General features: G+C 35.6%; 1 protein-coding gene across 1 annotated transcript in view; it reads right to left on the minus strand.

Moving 5' to 3' along the window:
- The window catches only part of LOC132142327 (protein ELFN1-like), a 69946-nt gene continuing 49263 nt past the window's right edge, over nucleotides 1-20683 (minus strand). The window contains exons 2-3 of the mRNA XM_059552122.1: nucleotides 17343-17414; nucleotides 1-4356 (exon numbers count right to left, since the gene is read on the minus strand). Of these exons, the coding sequence (XP_059408105.1) occupies nucleotides 1562-4003 (2442 nt within the window). The 5' untranslated portion in view covers nucleotides 4004-4356; nucleotides 17343-17414 and the 3' untranslated portion in view covers nucleotides 1-1561. The remainder of the gene's footprint in view (nucleotides 4357-17342; nucleotides 17415-20683) is intronic.

The raw sequence follows: 20683 nt of genomic DNA on the forward strand, positions 1-20683 counted from the left end.
ATACAATAAGCAATAAATCAGTTCAACAATCAGTTTGACAATGGCATTTCCATTTTAAAAAAAATCTAAGAAAACAATAATAATAATAAAATAAAATAAAAAACAGTAGGCGAAATAAAAATTCCATATTTCTTTCATAAATTGCACACAATCCATATCAAATTTCAAACAATCTACTCATGTTTTGAGATGGTGGATATGATGGTTTGTGCACTCTAGGGCTTTAATATTTGGTTGACAATTGTTATGTCAGATGTTTGACATCCACTTTGATTCAGATATAATTTAAATGTTGTGTTATTTCACTCCATGAAACAGGGTATTGTAATGTGTGGTTTCTCAGGTCTTAAATTTGTTTCCTCAAAATGTAGAGGAAAATTCCATTGTTCCAATCAGTGGAATCTAAATAGTCTATCAGCATTAACGGCGGTGAGAAAAAGATTATGCTATTAGGACTGCCTAGATCAGCACTTTAGATCTGGCTTAAAAGCCATAGAAAACATAGCTCTGTTGAATCTTAGTAAAAAAAACAAACCCCAGGACTGATTTAGCAAGGTCTTTGGGTTCACAGTGATTTAAAGTAGGCATGTTGTAGCAATGTCTTTGACTGAGAAGGAATTATTTCTGGTTGCATACAAAAACTGGGTTTAAGCTGAACTAAGCTTCATATACAGTAAAACTGATGCTGGAGAAAAATAGTTAACACGTAGTACATTCATTCTCCAGTATGCAGGACTTGTGTTGAATTTGTGGTGTCAGTTTTATCAGTAGCACTGCTTGAAGATCTGTTAATGAAATCCAACAAAAGAAAGCCAAAAACAGTTCTACCTGCACAGCTGTGTCTGTATGTAATCACATTGCAGGTGAAAGTCTTAAAGACTTGAAACATTCATTGTATGTTTGAAAATGTAAACTTTACAAAAAAAAAAAAGAATGAATAAAGCACTGAGAAGCTTTTTTTTCTGAAAAGTTGTTTTTAAATCCAGTAGATGTGTGCTTTTGTAGCAAATTCATCAGTTGTCCACTGAAGAGTCACTAAAGAAAAACAAAACACAACGTCGTTTTCAAAGTTGCACAGTCTGTATATAAATCTAAAGTTGGGGAGAACAGTGTTCGGCAGACATTTTGAGTTGTATGTTTTTACAAGTACACAACAGTCAATACTGTCACAGGACACGGCCATGCGATAACCAAATATTAAATGTAATAATAAGAAGAATCAATCTTAACAGTAATACTAGTAATCAATGATGCTCATGAAGATGAGAATGATAATATAATAGTAGTTTATTGTTATTTCCAATATATAAAAATCAAATGTTGCGTTGAGGTTAATACTGTTAAAGTTTTCTATTCTTACCACTTGGCATGTACACTCAAGAACTACAGTACCTTTTATTTTGTTTTCATTCTCAAATAGAATGATTGAAAAGAGCTAGTAATACTTCTAGGCTATTTTTCTAAAAGTGGGTGCTGACTTGTCACTTAGTCATTGATACTCGCTGGTTTGGTCCAGAGATTTGTGTGGTCTTCTTTAATTGAATGAGCTATAAAACGGCAATCATGATTTCTGCTGAGCAGAGACTCCTTTCCAGTAGTCCAAAATGTCATGTAGGTCCTCATCTTTGGCAAACTGTACTTTCCTCCTTAATGCAGGACCTGCTGCAATGTATTCTTCATCATCCCTGTGACGTTTGCGGTGGAGTTTAAAACGTGCCCACAGGTTAAGAGAAGGCCTACAGCTGTACTCAGGGCTTGAATAGCCACTGAGGTTGTGGTAATGTGGTGAGAGCTGTGAATAGGACAGCTCCCGTGGTTTGGAGCATGTCAAAGGCTCCAGAATGGATGACTTCTGGCTTCCTGACACCTCTGTCGACTCCTCTATATGGTGGGGACCAGGGTAGGAGTGTCTGTGTTCGCTGTATTGTCGAATCCGCTCCGCCTCTGCCCTCAGGATTGCAGCAGCTGGAGTGACTGTTATGATACCCGACTCATCGATTGGAGATGCCTTCTCAATATATTTGGACTCTGATCTGTAAGCTCCTTCAGACCGGAAAGAGCGTGGACTGCGCAGTGAACCACTCGAGGATGTGCTTGCACGCTTTTGTGGGGCATCCATACTGTGGTGCCTCTGTAGAGGATGATGGTACCCTTCTTTGTACACTGGAGACAGAAAACCAGACTTGCCAGGTGGATGTTCTGATATAAGGACCAACTGCGGCTCCGCTGTGGATACAGCGCCAGACTTTGCAGCCTGGAATGATGTTGAATCGGATTTGAGTGCATCGATGCAGTTGTTGATGATCTGGTTTACTTTGTCCACTTCTTTTGCAATAGTGGATATCTCTGCAACAGATCCCTGGCTGGTTTCTGATGGAGGAATGCTGCATTCCCTAATGCTGCGCTCTGGCTGCTCTGATCTTACTTCCATGTAATTCCCTTTTGTAGTCTTTGGTGTCCCAGAGATCTCTTGCATCTTATACTGATCTGTGTCACTGGCAGTTGGCAAGTATGGCATCCTTTGTACTGTTTCCCCAGTGGACAGAATTTGTTTCTGTGACAGCTGTGATATAGTGCCTTGTTCCAGTTCAGTTCCATATTTCATCTCGATCAAGTTTCTTTTCATCTTTTCCAGCTTCTTGCTCTTTGGCTCATCTTGTTTGCGCTTTCTCAAGCAATGGAACACTAAACCCAGAACAATCAGCATCCCAAAGAGACAACCGAGGATAATCATAATGTAAAGTGTGGTAGTTGATTCATTTGCCACATGTTCTTGCAATGTCCTTGGTCCTGTAGAGATGGTCAGGCAGGTGTGGTTGAATCTCAGTGAATTACGAATGGATGCCACACAGTATGTGTAGTTAGTGTGAGATTTAAGGTTCTGTAACTCAATGTCTTCTCTCTGGCTTTTCAGGTTTTGGATATCAGTGAAGAAGCTGTTATTATACAGGACAAGGATGTACATTTTGCGAAATGGATTTGGAATCTGGATGGTTATTGTTGCACTTGTGTGGGTAACTTCTTTTAGTTTCATTACAGGACGTGCATCTGGATCTAGAAAGGTGGGGCTGATGCTTATGGGCTCCACTGGAAATGTTCCTGAGGAACAATCATCCAGTCCGCATGGGCTAAAATCAGTCAACATTGAGGGAGTGCTACCATCTGAAGATCCATGAAGATATGGCGTCACGTTGTCATCATCGCAGACAGAGGATAGTGCATGGAAAGCATTCCGAAATCTTGGCATCCTGGGGTTCTGACTCAAGAGATTGTAGCCTGAAAAGCCAGCAGGTGTGTCACACACCATCCGCTCACTTGTCCGGTTTGGGAACGCAGCAAGCCAGCGCAGGAATCCCAACAGCTCACATGAGCAACTGAATGGGTTTAAATAGAGCTCACATGTTGTAAGCTTCGATAGACCTCGAAATGTAGCACCATCCAGTTGCTGAATCCTGTTCATGGAGAGGTCAATGTTTTCTATCGCAGGGCACTCCCAGAAGGCATTGGCCAAGACGGTCTCGATCAGATTAGCCTGAAGATAGAGGTACTGTAAGCGTCCCAATCCTCTCAGCATCCCCTCGGTCAAGTTCCTTAGCTTGTTAAAGCCAATCTGCAGTACTTGAAGATTGAATTGGGCAGAGAAAGCCCCATCTTCTATATAAGAGATGTCATTCTTAGTCATATTCAGGTATGTGAGATTTCCAAAGCGACTTAAGGAAGAAAAGTGGATGCTTCGAATCTTGTTTTCATTGAGGCGCAGGTCAACAATTGTGCTGTTAATATGCGATGGAATATTTTCATATGGTGGCTGGTTCTGGCTACAGATTGCCAACCACACAAAACCCTTTTCCCCTTCAATCAGCCAGCAGTCACCTTGAACAACAGGCACCCTCGTCAATAAGAGGAACACAAGAGCCATAGCCCAGCAAAGTAAGGCACTGGTCACCATACCTCCTCCTTGTCCACTGGACTCAGGCAAAATAGACATCTGTGCTTTAGCCATCGCTCCCGCAGGTTTTGTTGTTTACACAGATTATGATGTTTAGCAGTATTCCACCGGCCTTGACTGTAATTGGATGTAACGTTGAAATTACATGGATGATTGTTCAGTTCTGTTAGGAACATCAGCTTGAGAAAACGGATTATTGTTTTCCTCTGTTTACTGTACACTTGGTGTCTTGTCACACTGAAAAGGAAGCTTTATTCATGGAGTCTTGTTTGTGTGCAATAGCTTTTCAGATAACAAATCTGAGCATTCCCATGCATAGCTTCCCACAGTGCAAGAAGTGCTTGTGTTTTTTGAGAACCTCATTTCTCATCAGATACCCACCCATGACCAGATTTTCATATTGCGTCCTGCAGAAAAAAAGAAGAAAGAACATGATTACTGATATTTGAAAATCTAGGTCAAGTTGTAACAATGCTCCCACAGTGAGAGGAACAAGAGTGCAAAATTATATAAATGTGAATGTTTTGCATTATGAAATAACCCCCTTGCCCAAACTTAATGCCATGGAGCATGACAATTAAATCCAAATGAACACCCACTACTTCCATTGTACTTTAATTTCCAGCTATTAACGGTGATGCCAGAAAATTGTCTAGTGGCATTTTTGAGCTATTTTTAAAAAGTCTGTTTTTGTTTAGCTGACGCCATGTTTTTCATGTGTATTCATTATGGTTGCTCACCTACCAAGAGCTAAACTTACCACATATCAATCACACAGACACTCTCGCACACTCTCCAAGGCCAATTAATGTCTAACAGCTTAGCTTATCCTGATAACACAAACACACTCTACTGTATATTGAGAAGTGTTTACTTTTACGTCTATCCACCTTATTAGCTTAGGAGACCCTCCACTTGGCTAATTAAGGGAAACCCTTAAAATAGACCGCTTTTTAAATTAAAGCATGACCTAAATCAAACAATTTCTAAAGAAAGAACAACACACAGTAACTGAAGAGTTGTTTTAGATATGGAGAATATATTGCATGTGGCTCTCTTTAAAGGAAATGGCATGTTGTTTGTACTCAAACATTTCAATAATTGATGTCATATGAGATAAAAATCCTTCAGGGTGTATTGGAAAATATCTTGCTTTATTAAAGTAGTGAAAAAGCAATATATCATCATCAATTAGATAGTTTCATGATGATGAATTGGATTTTCACTGTTCTTTGATTCTTTGATCGTTTTAGCTGTTTTACACTGAAAAGGCTGAACAACTAAGTTATATAATATGAAACATTACATAAACAATACATTACATAAATGAAGGAAATAACATGCATTTGATTGCTTTTTTCTTGACTTGAACTGTACATTTTCATTAACATACTTATTTTGTTAATGTTTGGCTTGTAACAGGAGAGAAGACTCATGCATATGCAGTAGTTGTGGAGAAAACTACTAGGAAAAAGTTACCACTAGAACATTTTAAGAAAGGGGTGGACATTACAATCCTGAAAAACAGCTGTGATTATGTAATGGAGAATAAGAGCTTTGGTTTGTGCTGCTCTACAGATTGTGCATTGTATTGCCGGTGCAATCCATGCTGCTTAAATGGGTCTGATGATGGCAGACATTTTTCTTCCTTTAAATCCTTCTATGATTTCATTGTATCTATCTGGGCTTCAAATTGACTGGCTTCAAATTCCTGGTGCTCTCTGTAGCCTATGTGTGTGTGTGTTTGCAGGCCAATTTCTTGTGGATGGGAAATGGGTAATGCTGTCTGGTTGACCTCTGACAGTTTACAAAGTGCTCGTTTCACAAGAGAAATATATATACATGTGTGAACACACTTCTGAAGTCATGTGTGTCTAAACAATATGTCTACAATTTTATTTTTTCTTCTTTATTTAAATGCCATTTGGTTTAGTATTTTGAATAAAATGTAATGACATTCATACATTTGTGAGTGCAATTCGGGATGAATAGAAATATGCATTCACGGGGACTATTATACTCTTAAAGATTTCGTTTTATTATGCACGCTGAAAATGGCTCATATGAAATATTTGTTGTGAATGTTTCAGACAGATTTATAGCTGACAAACCATATTAGTATCACAATAGACCATTTTAACAGTGCAGCCATCATGAGAACAGGCCTTTGGCTCAGTCATTCGGCAAAAAAAAAAAAAAAACACTTATCCTGCATGTCAAACCATTCATAAACTTCAAAGGAAAGGCTTATTGTATTCGCTTCCATGAACCGTCTTCGATACACTACTGCATAGCAAGAGGCGTTCAAGTCAGACTAACATTCAGTACTGTGTGTCTGTGTTCAATTGTTAAAGAGGAAGGGATTGATCATGTGTGTATGTGTTTGTGTTTGTTTGGACTTGAATAGTTGCTTGTGGCTTAAAATAACACACTCCCTTTTTATGATCAATAAACAGCTGTGTGACTCTGTGTCATTAGACTAATCCACATGCTCTGGGTAAACATAAGAGAAGCTGTTTCCCCATATATTTTATTTCTCTCTCCCTAGCTTCTCGTTTTCTCAGCAGAAATCCCAGAAAGTCTTCTAAAACAGACTGTAAACATGTCAAAATGAATCAAAATGACATGAAGGGATTCATGTAATATGACATTCATTTACACGCTAATAAATTACGGCATCAGATATGGAATAGATGATAAGCAAATATAAAGAATTAGTTTATCCTAATTTACATATCAGATATATGTACTGCTTATTCACATTTTTTTGAACATAAAATGTTTCAAATATATCTATTGATTTTATAAAAGTTATAAAATATTAAAGGCGATTTGTGACCTTTTTCTCCAGAGAAAAAGACGAAGCACATAAACAAACAGAAATTATACACAAGCACTCAGGATATCATTACTTAAAACGACTTCCTCTGTGGGCTTCCAAATGTTCAAATAAACACTACAGACTGAAGCATAAATGGCCAGTTCCTAATTTGTTTGTGTGTACAGTAGATGTGCATTGGAATGTTCGTTAAGCTGGAATAGTTGTGTAATGGCCAGTGTTTAGTGAGTGGGTGTTCACTGACATGTAATTGGACAGGGTTCAGGTACTGTAGCACAGCAAACACACATATAGTTCACATCTGCTAAGTTCTTGAAACACCCAGAGGAAAGCCTTTTTGTGTGCCAATCCATCTCTGTCCACATCTGATTAAGGAAACAAGAGAAATCCAAATTTCACAGTATAGGGGCCTACGTGTCTGCGGGGACTGTCTCCATTATTACCCTGCTTCTGGTGACAGGCGCTGCTGCCCATATAGGGCTTTCTGATTTACAGTTAAGATTAGACTGAAACTACAGATGGCGCTGAACTTCTTATCTAGTCAACGCCACGGCCTGCTTGCAGACAAGAGACAAGCATGAAGCAGTGGCACATGTAGACATGTTTGGGCACCTTGCATGTAGCATGCACACTCGCAGGAAAAAAAATAAAAGTTACAAAAGCTGTCACTGAAGTGGTACCTTTTCAAGACATGCACCTTTCTACAGTGGTTATAGAAAAGAATAATACCCATTTAAAATAATCACATTTTTATCCAGCTGTGTTAACTCTTGCAACTTATAACATCCAAGTAAAAGATATAACGCCAACATGTCAAAAAAAAAAAAAAAAAAAATACAATTAAAATAAAAAATAAAAAAACCTTGTACATATAGACTGTTATATTTGCTCAAGTTCAGTCAAATTTGATGTTGATGTTTACCCATAAAGGGTCCATAGTGGTATCTTAAAGGTACATATCTTAAAGGTAAAGTGTACAGATTAATACCTAAATTATACATATTTGTAATTTTAGGAAGGGTACTACAGTTACAGAATTTGGTACTTTTTTTAGGTTTTGAGAGAGAGAGAGAGAGAGAGAGAGAGAGAGAGAGAGAGAGAGAGTTTAAACTGTGGGAAGAAAGAACAGGTTTATGGACTGATGTGGCAGTCTTTGGGCTTGTTCACACCTCATAGTACAAGCCCTCTCTTGACCTCTAATAGCATTCCTAATGAAAGAAGTTAATTTAAAAAAAAGTACCTCAATGCATTTAATAAAAAAAACATAATAAATAAATAAAATAAACATTTTTAAGATGCATGCTGAAAATGTCTCTGTTTGAAATACGTTTTATGCTGCAGATGAAATATGTAACAACTTGAGAGAAATTCCGTCATAATTTGGGTGTAAATGTTTTCTTCTGTACGGCATGTGTGGTGTGGTTATGCGCTCATACTAGAAGATTAGTCTGCACATTGGCTCTGAGTAAAAGTGTCAGGTCTTTTCACTGCCAACTTTGAGAAAGCTGCATAAATTTGCACGTCTTTCCACAGCATGGAGCTATTTTGAACTTGGCAGCCACTGATACAGAGTTTATCCTGGAACAAGAAAAAAAACAAGCCATGACTTACAGAGTGCAGATTGTGCAAGACCAAAAATCTTCCCTGTTAAGACCACCAAGAATTCCCTCTGCACAGAGAGCCTAAGCCTAGCCATAAAACATTAAAGAGAGTTCACTCAAAACTGAAGCTTCCTTTTTGGATAGGTGTTAAATGCGTGCTGTTGTCTTTTGCGGTTCTCTTGTTTTCCGTGCATGCAATATGCAATATGTCACTTATTTATGAATTTGCATTAATTAACACAAATGATTAACTATGTAGGGTGGATTCTTTCACTTCATGTGAAGTCAAATACTGTGTAAATACTGTCTGTTTCATTAAAATGTAGCATGTACTGCCCTGCAGATTAGTTATGTGAAGCACACTGGATTAAAGCGTCTCTTCATTGTAAATGTGTTTGTGTATCTGTGTGAGAGTGAGGGTGCTTAAGCATATGAAATTAGCCCTGGGAAGATTTGACACTTAATGACATTCCTTCACACTTCAGAAATCAGTTCCATTGCTTTACAGAGCACAGATCATGAACACAGGCAAAAGCTAATATGCATTATTACGTTTCAAAAACAGCACGCTATAAACGGGTAACTAAAGTTGCAAGGCAGGGGAATCTGATTAATATTTAGGGATGTGTGAAACTGAGTTATAAAATGAAAAAATATAATTTTCATATAATATTTTCTGTTGGTATAGTTTAGGTAGGGTTATTTTAGTATATATTTAGATACTGTTATAGTATGTATCAATATTTTGCACTAGCTTTTATTTTCAGTTTGGTTTTTAATTTTCGTTTTAGTAATTGTGTGGGCTTTTGTCATTTTTATTAGTTTTCATGTTATGTATTATTTCTATGTGGCTTTAATTTATTTTTATTTCAGTTTTAGTTTGAAATATTTTAGTACTTCAGCCTAAACATATGTAATTCAATTAGATAACAAGGCAGCATTTCTAATTTTCAAAGTTTTTCATATAATATTTCTATTTATTTTGTTTTACGTTTATTTCAGTTACCAAAAACAATATTTAATGGTTTTAGTTTTAGTTTACATTAAAAAGTGTTATTTATGCAGTAGCTGTGTAACTTGGGTGTTTTGGTGGGTGCTATTATGTGTTAAGTGGTTGCTAAGGTGTTCTGGGTGAAAACAAGGTGGTTGCTATGGTATTCTTGATGGGTTTTGATAGCTGATTACTGGCAAGTCAAAAAGCCAATTTATACTGTAGATACGGCTTTATTCTTTGTAAAAGGAGCACACAACAAGCCACAATATTTTAAATTATCATCTATGGATTCATCATCTGAATCACTTATTTTAGTTTATCGTCACTATTTGGAAGCTTATATATGAATATGTATATGTATATGCATATGTATATATGTTGAATTGAAAGAAAACTTTTTAGCACTTTGTATGTCCTGTCCCTAATAAACATAGAAAACAATAATACTTGCACACAAATATACTTCCCCTATTTCTCTCAACACATTCAATCAGAGTTGAAAGCTGGAACAAAGTGTTTTATAATGTTGAGTGGAGTGTGTTTAGGACGCTGCGTAATACCTGAAATAAAGTTTTCTTGGTACGTGTTGTTATTGCACACTGATGCTGTTTAGATTCCCCACTGACTCTTTCTCAGCTGGACCTCACAGTGATGGCAGCTCTTTAATTAAAGCAGAATACATTACCTATAATGAGTAAGAAAGAGTGTGTGTTTTTGTTTGTGTTTGTGTTTGTGTGTGTGTGTGTGTGTGTGTGTGTTTGTGTGTGTGTGTGTTGTCATGGAGGCTCTACACCACATGTGCACATGTGTACAAGTGTAGATAGAAATTTGCATTTGACCGTTTAAGGATGTCTATAAGGTTGAAGCCTCAGATTACAATCATCATAATGTACTAGTGTTTGAAGAATGTAATCAGTAGGAAACGCTGCAGAGGTACAGAGTTAAATTGAGTAGGGTGGCTTACCGCTCTGTGTTTTGGCAGTGTGAATATATTTACTGAAGAATCTGAATGCTTGCTGTAATTTGGCTTTTGTGTAAATCTCAGCTGTTGTTAGAAGCTCAATGCATCTGCTGTCTGTTAATACTCTGTGTCTATTCTTGCTGTCTGCATCGTCAGACCCAGATGGATTTTCTTCATATTTACTCTGCTGTTTTTAGGGGCAAATCTGTGTAATTCTGCAGAACATTTTTTTAAACACAAAAAGTAATGTCAAACGCAGTTGGTGAGTCTTACTGCTAGCAGAAAACATTAAATTAACTCAAAGTATTAATAAAAAACATAAGGATTGTCATGTATGTACTGTTATTACATGCTGAATGCTGATTGTTTGCTCATTAGTTTTTTTTTCTCATACTTTTAAAAAAGGGATGTGAATTACAAATAATACGTTGATAAAATGTGTAAAAGTTGTGAATCACTCAAAAACATTCTTTCTATCTTATTTACATTCTCCACTAGTTGAGACAGATGTGTCTTTTCTAATATGGCATTCTGGGTAGTTGCCAATGTGTGGCAACTTTTGCATGGACGTGCATATAAATATACATATGCATATACATATACGTGTATATATACTACAATAAAACTATAATTCATGTCTGACTTAAATCTAATTGAATTTCCACAACAGCCGCGAACCCACCTATAAAAATCTATTGCATGCTAATAATCTCTTGGCAAATTTTGCACAAGCAAGAACCACTCACATTTTTTTTTTCAGACAGTCCATTAAAACTCTTAAAGTCTTCCAGCAAGAAATCATTGCAGCATTCACAATTTTTAGTAAGATGGAGGAACATGTATTTTATTTAAGAGCCCTAAAAAGAAAGAAAGAAAGAAGAAGAAGAAAAGAGTTGTCTTTTATCCTCAGTTCCTTATGAATCCATTATGTGTACTGTGACATTCAATGTGAAAGTGAGAAATACTGCTGTTAGGAGCAAGTACTGAATATGCTCTGAAATGAAAGGTACAGGACTTCAAGGTTTAAGAAGTACTCAAACAGCTTCCTTTCAAAAAATCACTTCTTCATTCCTCTTTTTACTTAAAGGCACACATCTGAAGCATAATAGCTGACAGCATCTCTTTATACACATGCACAAAACCTGCAAACTAAAGGATTTCTGACATAAACGTATAGGAGGAAAGAAACAACCAGCTCAAGACACAGATGGTGCCCAGCGCTCCCTGTATCCTCTTTCTCTGGGATCTGCAGTGCTCTTGATACCTGGTCATCATGACATTCTCCATTTAGCTGTCCAGCATCTCCAGCCAGATGAGAATGTGTATGAAAGATGAGAGGCTAAGTGACAAGATGAAAGGATATGCAGAGAAAAGATGAGGGTTTTGTAAAAATCACATGCACAAACAGGTTCCTTTTTCAAGCTTAGAGGTTTTAAAAGGATGCTTGTCTTGGTCTGAGTACTTAATTGAATGTTGCAAGAAAAACAGGGCGCTTCTGTAGCCAGATGAGCCTGTAGCATGGAGCGTGCCCATATACTCCATTCTATGTATTTTCCTGAAGTCAGGTATGGATCTTTACTAACTAGATTTATCTTTGATTATCTCTGAATTGACAATGTAATTGGCATAATATATTTGGCTGACACATAATAATAAACTGTCACATTCAATATTATTCTGACTTACTCTGAAATCATTCTCTCAAGAGTAAAGTACTGCCACGATTTACTCTACAGTGTTTAGATCATCTTTTTTCCTGACAAAATCAATAAAATGCATAATTTCTTTCTGCTGAATGTAAGCTTTTCCATATTCCAAGCTTATCTGCTGCTCTGGGGACATCACATGCATGTGCTAGTCATGAAAATTAAGAAAATAAATCTAGGAATTATTTGATTTTTGGATTTTAAATCAGCGGGGCTGAGACATCTAAGCTGTTTTATGGATGGTAACTGTAAAATTATTCCTGAAATCTTATTAGTTACACTACTAGTTACTGCAAAAAGTAATATTATTAGTAACTAATTACTGTCCAACACTGGTAAGTATGCTATAGTATGACTGTTTTTGTTTATTCTTAATTCTTTATATTAATAATTATATCATGGATATGCTCTATAAGTATACAGGTTTTCATTTAATATTTTCAATTAATACTTTTATTTTTAGTTATGCACTGAATAATAAAAAACAAAACATGGAACATGCTTTTCACAAAAGTTATACCTTGCTAATTTAAAGTTTCTAAAATGTATAATAATAATAATACATGTTGCTTGAGCAGCAAATCAGCATATTAGAATGATTTCTGAATGATCATGTGACACTGAAGACTGGAGTGACTATTACATTAAATTAATCAACAGTTATTTAAATATTTAGTATTTATTTTAGTATTTATTTAAAACTAAAATTTAACAATATTGTTGTTTTTGTTTTTTTGAATGGTAGTCTACTGTAAATATTATGGGTATTAATAATATCCTGAATAACCTCAGCTGAATGTAAAATTTTTGTGTTTAAATATTTAAAGTAGTTCAGTTTAATACAATTGAAATATTACATTGAATGATCTAGTCGTTATATATCTACACAGCTGTGTAAATGTGGAGGAGTTTAAAGCTGTTGTTGAAATATCTGGTACCAGGTTATGATTTCCTCTTGATCTTTTTACCTGTTAGTTTTTTTTTCTCTCCCTGCAGTAAAGTCTAAAATAAATTTCACCATTTCGTTTTCATTTATTTATATTGTTTTATATATGAGTCCTCTGTGGCTGTCGTGTTGTGATTATGAGTTTTATTGTCCTTGGTTTTCTTTATCTTCTCTTATTATTATGGCCTGCTTGAGAAAACACAATGCAGTCCATAACAACGCTATTATTTCTTTTTACACTTTTATTGTTATAGTGCTCAGGGCACAGACCTCATGGGTTAACCTTTGTCTTCATCTCAGTGTGATATACCCCACCCTAATGCTGCTATCTAAACTATACCCACAACAGTGTGAGGACATAATTACAGAGAATTCAACAGTAAAGACATGAGTTGATTAGATCAGGAGCGATGCAGTCTGCTCTGCAGTGCTTAAGGCTTTCATACAGCACAGCGTGATCTGAGGGCAGTCTGCCATCTGTTAAGAAAGCAGGGAATAAGCTTGGTTTAATATTTGTTTCTCTTCCTACAAAGAGAGTCTCCTTTTTGACCCTGCTATCAGTTCTCACCTCCGATTTGTCACTCGCAGCCCAGCTCCAAAGCAAGTTATCAGTATCTTTTGAGGTGCAATTCACATCTCAAAGAAAAGTGCGTACACTCTGCAGCTAAAAGTCAAGTGCTAAGGCTAAACCTAGAGAGTGGAGAAGAATGCTGGAGTTAAAATGTATGAATGTAAAAAATTTGAATGAGCCCAGTCTGGACTCTTAGTAGTTGTATTTTATTCAAAGACTAGGGTTATTTTTTTGGAAAGAAATTTAAAGTTTTATTCAGGAAGGAGCGATTAGGAGCGATTTGATCAATAATGACAGTAAAGACATTTATAGGATTAGAAAAGATTTCTATTTCAAATAAATGCTGTCCTTTTGAACTTTCTGTTCTTCGTAGGATCCTTGAAAAGCTTTAATGTTTTTTTCACAAAAGTATTAATGAGAGCAACTGTTTTCATTGATTTGAAATTCTGATGGTTATAATAATACTTTTTTTTCTTAAGCACCATGTCAGCATGATTTCTGTGGGATCGTGACACTGGAGACTGGAGTTACCCTGTTACTTTGAATTATTGAAAAGTTATTTTAAATAATAATAATATGTTTACTGCAATTTGTATCTAATTAATTCAAACTTGGTGAGCAAGAGACTTCTTACTGACCCCAAATTTTAAACATATGTATTAATTATTATTATTATTATTATTATTATTATTATGTATAATATTTCAAGTACATTATTATTATTTTAAATATACACATTTATATTATTATATACATTTAGATTAAATGTATAAATCAAAAACAACATGCATTTGATTGTGTCACCTAATGAAATGTAGAATAAACTAAAACCAATTATTCTTAATATCTTGACAATGTGTGATGCAATGTAGGTCATTAACTTTTCATAGGTAATATATATATATATAATGCACTCAATATATGTTTATATAACACATCAGATTATTATTATTAGTTAACTAATGAATTAACTAATTATTAACTATGAAATACTAGCAAACATCATATAGCAGCATACAGTTGATATGTTTCAAAAGTAACTGAATTGGGTGAGAATGATTCAATAGCATGCATTATATATATTGGATGTGTTTTTTTCCCTGGGATCTGCATAGATTTATGTTGGGATACGGCCAAAGCAAACCTTAAGCCTTAAGTTTAAACCTCTATTAGCAGCTGATCCCCTTCATTATGAAGCTTGACTGATATGGGCAGCCATCTTTCCCTTGAATAACAGACAGCCATTGTAACTGACCAGCTGTGTCCCATTGTTATCAACAGGACCTCCTAGACCGTGTTTACTTCTGAATGAAAAATTGACAGGCAAACTGTACACCTCGTGATGGAGGTGAGTAAATGCTTGCTAGATTTCTATTAGCTGTGCTAAGGAGGGATTATGTTGTCTTGGGGGAGTCAAAGCTTTGTAAGCGAACGAATCCCAAACCTCTAAATCCTATTAGCTGCATACGGAGGTGAGGGAACACAGCTTAACCTTAAGACTGACAGACAAACAATTGTGTTTTATTGCATCTGTTTGTCTTCTCTCTTTCAGCACAACACAAACACTTGGCAGCATAATAGAAATGGTGAGGGTCTCTAAAAACCTGATTCATATCTGTTTTGTTGCCTTAAATGACCTTTTCACTCTGGTCTCTCTGGTCTTTATTTAACCTGAAACCTGCTGTCGTCAGAGACCGTACACGGTGGTAGGAAGGCATCGAGACATGTCTGAATTCAATGTTTGCATAACATTCTGTCTAGATGCCTTCATCTAGTCACTTTTTGAAGATAGAAAATGTTTATTTTGTTGTCGGTAGTTTGTGTGTGTTTGTGTGATTTCAACTTATGACTCAACTTATAAATCGTTGCTTTGCTTTCCTGAAGTTAACTTTAATTTGCTCTAGATTATTAGACGTGTCATCTAGTGCCTTGGCAGATTGTGTGAAACTAGTCCAAATGTTTGGTGTTAGGAAGACTTTTTAAAATATTTATGAAAGAAGTCTCTTCTACCCACCAATGGCACATTTATTAGTAAAAAGTACAAAGCATCTAGTTTACCTTAATGATTAATTTCTTCTTCATAGTTTGTGATGTTTTAAATGTAATTTCTAAACCTAATGCCCTATGATTATACCCTATACCACTTGATTAAACTTTCTAGTAGAAATTTTGTATTAAATTAAACCCATGCAAAAGACATACATTTTCACTATAGGTTTCAGACGTGTGTCACTGTTACAAAACACGTATCTCTGCACGTTTATACTCGAGAGAAAAAGAACAATGAAAAGAAATTAGCTGTCTTGCTCTATTTATTTTCTGTCCATTTTCTTTCCCAACCTCAAAATGTATCTTCTGTTCTGTAAAAAAACTAAACAAAAAGGAAAATAAAATAAGCTCTTATTGGCGATGGAGAACCAGGCTGTTTGGAGGGGAGGAGGAGAGAGGAGTTGATAAAGATATGCATTAGTCAGAGGAAGGGAGTGCAGGAGAAAGCCTATGAATCTCAATCTAACTTTATTCAGCTGGGACCAGGAAAGAGCAAGCCAGCAAGGTCATCTGAGACATTGTGACTCTACAATTACAAAAGCCTGCCAGGCCCATTGTGATTGGTCGTCTCGACGACCGAACTCTCTATAATTTGGCATGAGAGTAGGATAGCTTGCGATGTAGGTCTCAGCTCAGAGTTTTATTAGAGAGGTGATGAGGATTAAATGAAGATGATGTGAAAATGTACTGTGGATATTTTCCTGGTGTTAGAATGTGGTGTTAAAAAATATTTCACCGAACATGCACCATTCAAAATTTGGGGTCAGATTTCTTTTTAAAAGAAATGTATGCTTTTATTCAGCGAGGATGCATCAATTGATTAAAAGTGACAGTAAATACATTTATAATGATTTATAAAGTTTTCAGTTTCAAATAAATATTGTTTTCATGGTTTCCACAAAAATATTAAGCCACACAACTGTAGTCAACATTGATTATAAATTATTATTATTTTTTTTTTTTAATTCTTAGCAACAAATCAGTTTATTTGAAGGATTTCTGAAGGATCATGTGACACTGAAGACTGGAATAATGCCTTTTCAAATAGATTACAGTTTGGTTGAACTGTAAAAATATTTCATAATATTTTCATAATATAATATTTTACAGTATTTTATCAAATAAATGTGAACTTTGTAGGCATAAGAGACTTTTGCATGTGCCTCAAACTCCTTCCCCAGGTAATTTGAGCAAATTTTGGTTAATTATTATAACCTATTTATTCTATAGGAATTATGACAGATTTTATTTAAGCTTTTTACCTAAATATTTATTTAAATATATTTGGGATTGACGGCTAATGTCCCAAACTGCAAAGTCTTATCACATTTGGCACAACAGAAGTGTCTGAGGCACAATTTCTTCTGTCAAATTAACTAACGACAGCTTTTATGCCTCAGTAGAGAGCATGCAGATGACGAAACCATCTGGAGTAGTTCCAGTGGAGGACAGTGACTGGATTTAAACCTTCAGATGACACACAGCCCATATTAGGTTATAGAATGTGGTTGTCACTTCCGTAAATAAAATATGAAAATGTATTTAATTTTCCTCCAGTGGCATACCTCATTTGCAGCTTCTACAGCAAATGAGATGGAAACAGAATTTCCTCTGCACCCTATTTATTGTATTTTTCCTTTGGTCATCATTTATCAAACATGCTGACTATCATTAGGCCATAACTAGAGGTCTAAATCGTGTATCAGTGTAGATGTGGATGTCCTACCCACACAGCTGCAGAGATCTGATTGGTGCTCTCAGTTGCTCAAGGATCCAGTCAGATGTCCTTTGAGAAGATCTGCAAACACACATGGAAGACTTGAATCATACATTTGAGACATTACAGTGACTCAGAGCACCCTCATTCATCAAAAAAAAAAGTATTTCAATATTGTTAGACAAGCATCACTTTTTTTTATTGTTCATAACTTTATGTATGAATGACGAAATATTATGGATTTTATTCAGAAATCATAAAAATATCATCCGACAGTGATAAACAGGTTCAAAAGGGCTTTTTTTCTAAGTATTTTGCCTATAATTTTCTACACAAGCAAGGATGTCAATGCTTCAATATTATATAATAGTTTGACATGAATAGAATTGGGTATTGAACAAAGTCTGGTGCATGTAAATGCATTATACCATTGTAATGTATGCGTTTTATTTATTTTCTGCTTATGGATTTGTTTCAAGCAAAGGCCAGAGATCCTACAGTACACATAATGTCTATTACCAACTATTCACCATCACTGTGGATCTATAATGAAATGAGCAGCCATATAACAGAAATCATTTCCACCACATGCTCAAATAAAAGCCTTTGTAGTAAATCTTTTGTAAGTCATTGTACAGACACTGAACGTTCATTATGTTAGCAGTTTTTTTTTTTTTTAATGATGAGATTTAACAAATCCAAGAGGGTTTTTAAGCACCAGAATGCTTTCCGTGGCCTCTGGATTTAAATATTACACTGCCTTTACAATGAGTTCAAAAAGACATCGTGCCAAGAAACTTTTCACCTCATTCGTCAAAGTTCTGGAAGCGCTCCATGGTGAAGAATCTTTTCCAATTTAGACCTTGTGTGGCAGTAATGTTACAATTGAAGATTCCTGTTCCTTTAATGGCTGTTAAATACTGAATAATTGACTGTAGCTCTATAGTTGAGATTAATTTATGTACTTATTTGGTTTTTGACAAGGAAAAACTCTGCTCTGATCCACCCATCTGTGTGGCCTACATACAGAACCTACTATTCCTGAAATCTGCTCTATTAAGTCACACTGACCCAGGATTGTGAGGCCTCTAAGGAATATGCCCTGTGGCAATCTCTCTTTCCGTCTCCACAACCTGACACCTTTGCAGTGATACACACAGAAAATAGGCATCACCATGAGAGTTCACAGATCTGTGAAGGCAACCATTAGACAGGTTCGAATAGCCCTATCAATGTCTCTGACAGAATCACAGCAGATTCATGTTCATGGGAAACTAGACCATTTGTCTTTCATTCTTTCTTTCTTTCTGGATGTCCTAGCTAAGGGGTTTTAGGTGTTTGATTGTATAGTTATACATTCGTAAAAATGTTCTTTGTGATTCTTTGGCATTTTTTACTACCCAAGTTTCTAGAATCTTTAGAACCTGGTCAACGTTTAAATGTCAGCATGTAAATGGTTTGTAAAACATCTAATGCCACTTATACTGATGTTTATCTACATGTTTGCTTTGCATTGGCCAAGCATTGGAAAACATCTGTGAATGAAAAGACACAAATTAATAAAGAATGTCTTTAATATCTTATTTTTCTTCTCAAGAAAATGTAACTTGTCTGAGGATGTTCAGATGATTTTACGTTACTAAAGAGAGAGAACATTCTCAGAATGTTCTGAAAAGGTTCTTTTAACATTCTAAACATTCTTCTAGTAATGTTAATAGAACATTTGTTTCTTATTAAGTTATCTTGTGTCTAATTACATTCTCAGTATGTTAGCACAAAAGAAAAAAAAAGCAATTTATACATTGTTCATGAAACAATAAATCTAACATTTTTTCTTGGTTGTTTAATCATTAAAGGAATAGTTCATGTACAAATGAAAATCTCCTAAAGATTTTCTCACCCTCTGTCCATTCAGGATGTAGAAACATATTTGTTTTTGGACTGTTTTCACTTGTAATCTAGTGCTTGATCTGTGCACATTTCTCTCCTGATACAGACAAGTTTACTTTTTCAACGGAGAAAGCAATATCATGGATAGAGGGCTCATAGTTTAACTGGAAACTGCAGTTTGAGGTTAAAAAATGTCTAAATGATGGATTTGTTAATTACAAGATTATTATTAGTTTTTCACTTCACAAGACATTCATTGATGGACTGAAGTTGTGTGGATTACTTGAAGATTGTTGTTTATGAGCTGTTTAAACTCATTCTTATGGCACCCATTCACCTCAGAGGATCCATTAGAGAACAAGTTATGTAATGCTGCATTTCTCCAAATCTGATGAAGAAACTCATCTGGAAAGGCCTGAGGATGAGTATATTTTCATACAATTTTTGAGTGAACTATTCCTTGAAGAGAATAGAAAGGCTGTATCTCCTGTGAACATGAATTCAGGCACTATCAGAGACATCTGATATTGATCAACAACAACAATGTGTTATAGTACGCAAACATGTATCTTTTTGCAGGTGCAGGTGGCAAATTAATATAATACAAATAAAAAGTGAGATATTTTTCAATTTTCAATCTATCTCTAAATCATTATTCCTGCATAAGCTTGCAGGAATGTTTCATATTATGAATAAAGGATGATTACATACAGAATAAGACTTGTTTAGTGAACAGTGAGAAGCCTTTTTTTTTGGTGGTGGTGCATTCTTGAAAAATTCAAGGGAAGAAACATTTCAGTGCACTGTAATGGTTTTGATATTGAGGCAGCCCTAGAAATATTAGCACTCCAGTGTGCTTACTGCAGAACAAGAAACTGGATTGATACTGATTAGAAATTAGATATTTAGCCATCTTTCATTCCAACCATCCTTTCATCCAAATGAAATCTGAGATTACTGGGTGTCAGATTCAGATCAGTCAAAGTTGTTGTATCATATTACTGTATGTGAGTTGTCTCACTTTCTAACCATACCCTCTCTCACTCTCTGTGTTTGTTCTTTTGTCCTTTTAACTATTAATTAAATGAACAGGGTGCTTATGGAGAGGTGTCTTTCAGTAAAATTAACTTGAAATACTGTGGTACATTATTGCCATCTTTTCTGTGACCTTAAATAATGTAAACTTTCTTCATATTAATTGCCAGGTTAATGAGTTTGAATCGGGTTGTGCATTTCGGTAAATGGTTTCTAGAGTACCAGCAGGACGGGAGTGTAGGTATCTATTTGCTCGAATAAGGTTTTACCTTTCGAGTTCACATTTTTCATTCTTAATCACTTTAACATTATTGTATTTGGTAATTTGCTTTTGTGTGTGAAATCTTTCCCAACACAGAAGTATATTGTGGACGTAATTGTGTTTTTTCTCCTTTTGGGAGCTTGACAGCCTGTGGTCTTTGTGT

This window comes from Carassius carassius, chromosome 6 (assembly GCF_963082965.1).
Source record: "Carassius carassius chromosome 6, fCarCar2.1, whole genome shotgun sequence".
Lineage (NCBI taxonomy): Eukaryota > Metazoa > Chordata > Actinopteri > Cypriniformes > Cyprinidae > Carassius > Carassius carassius.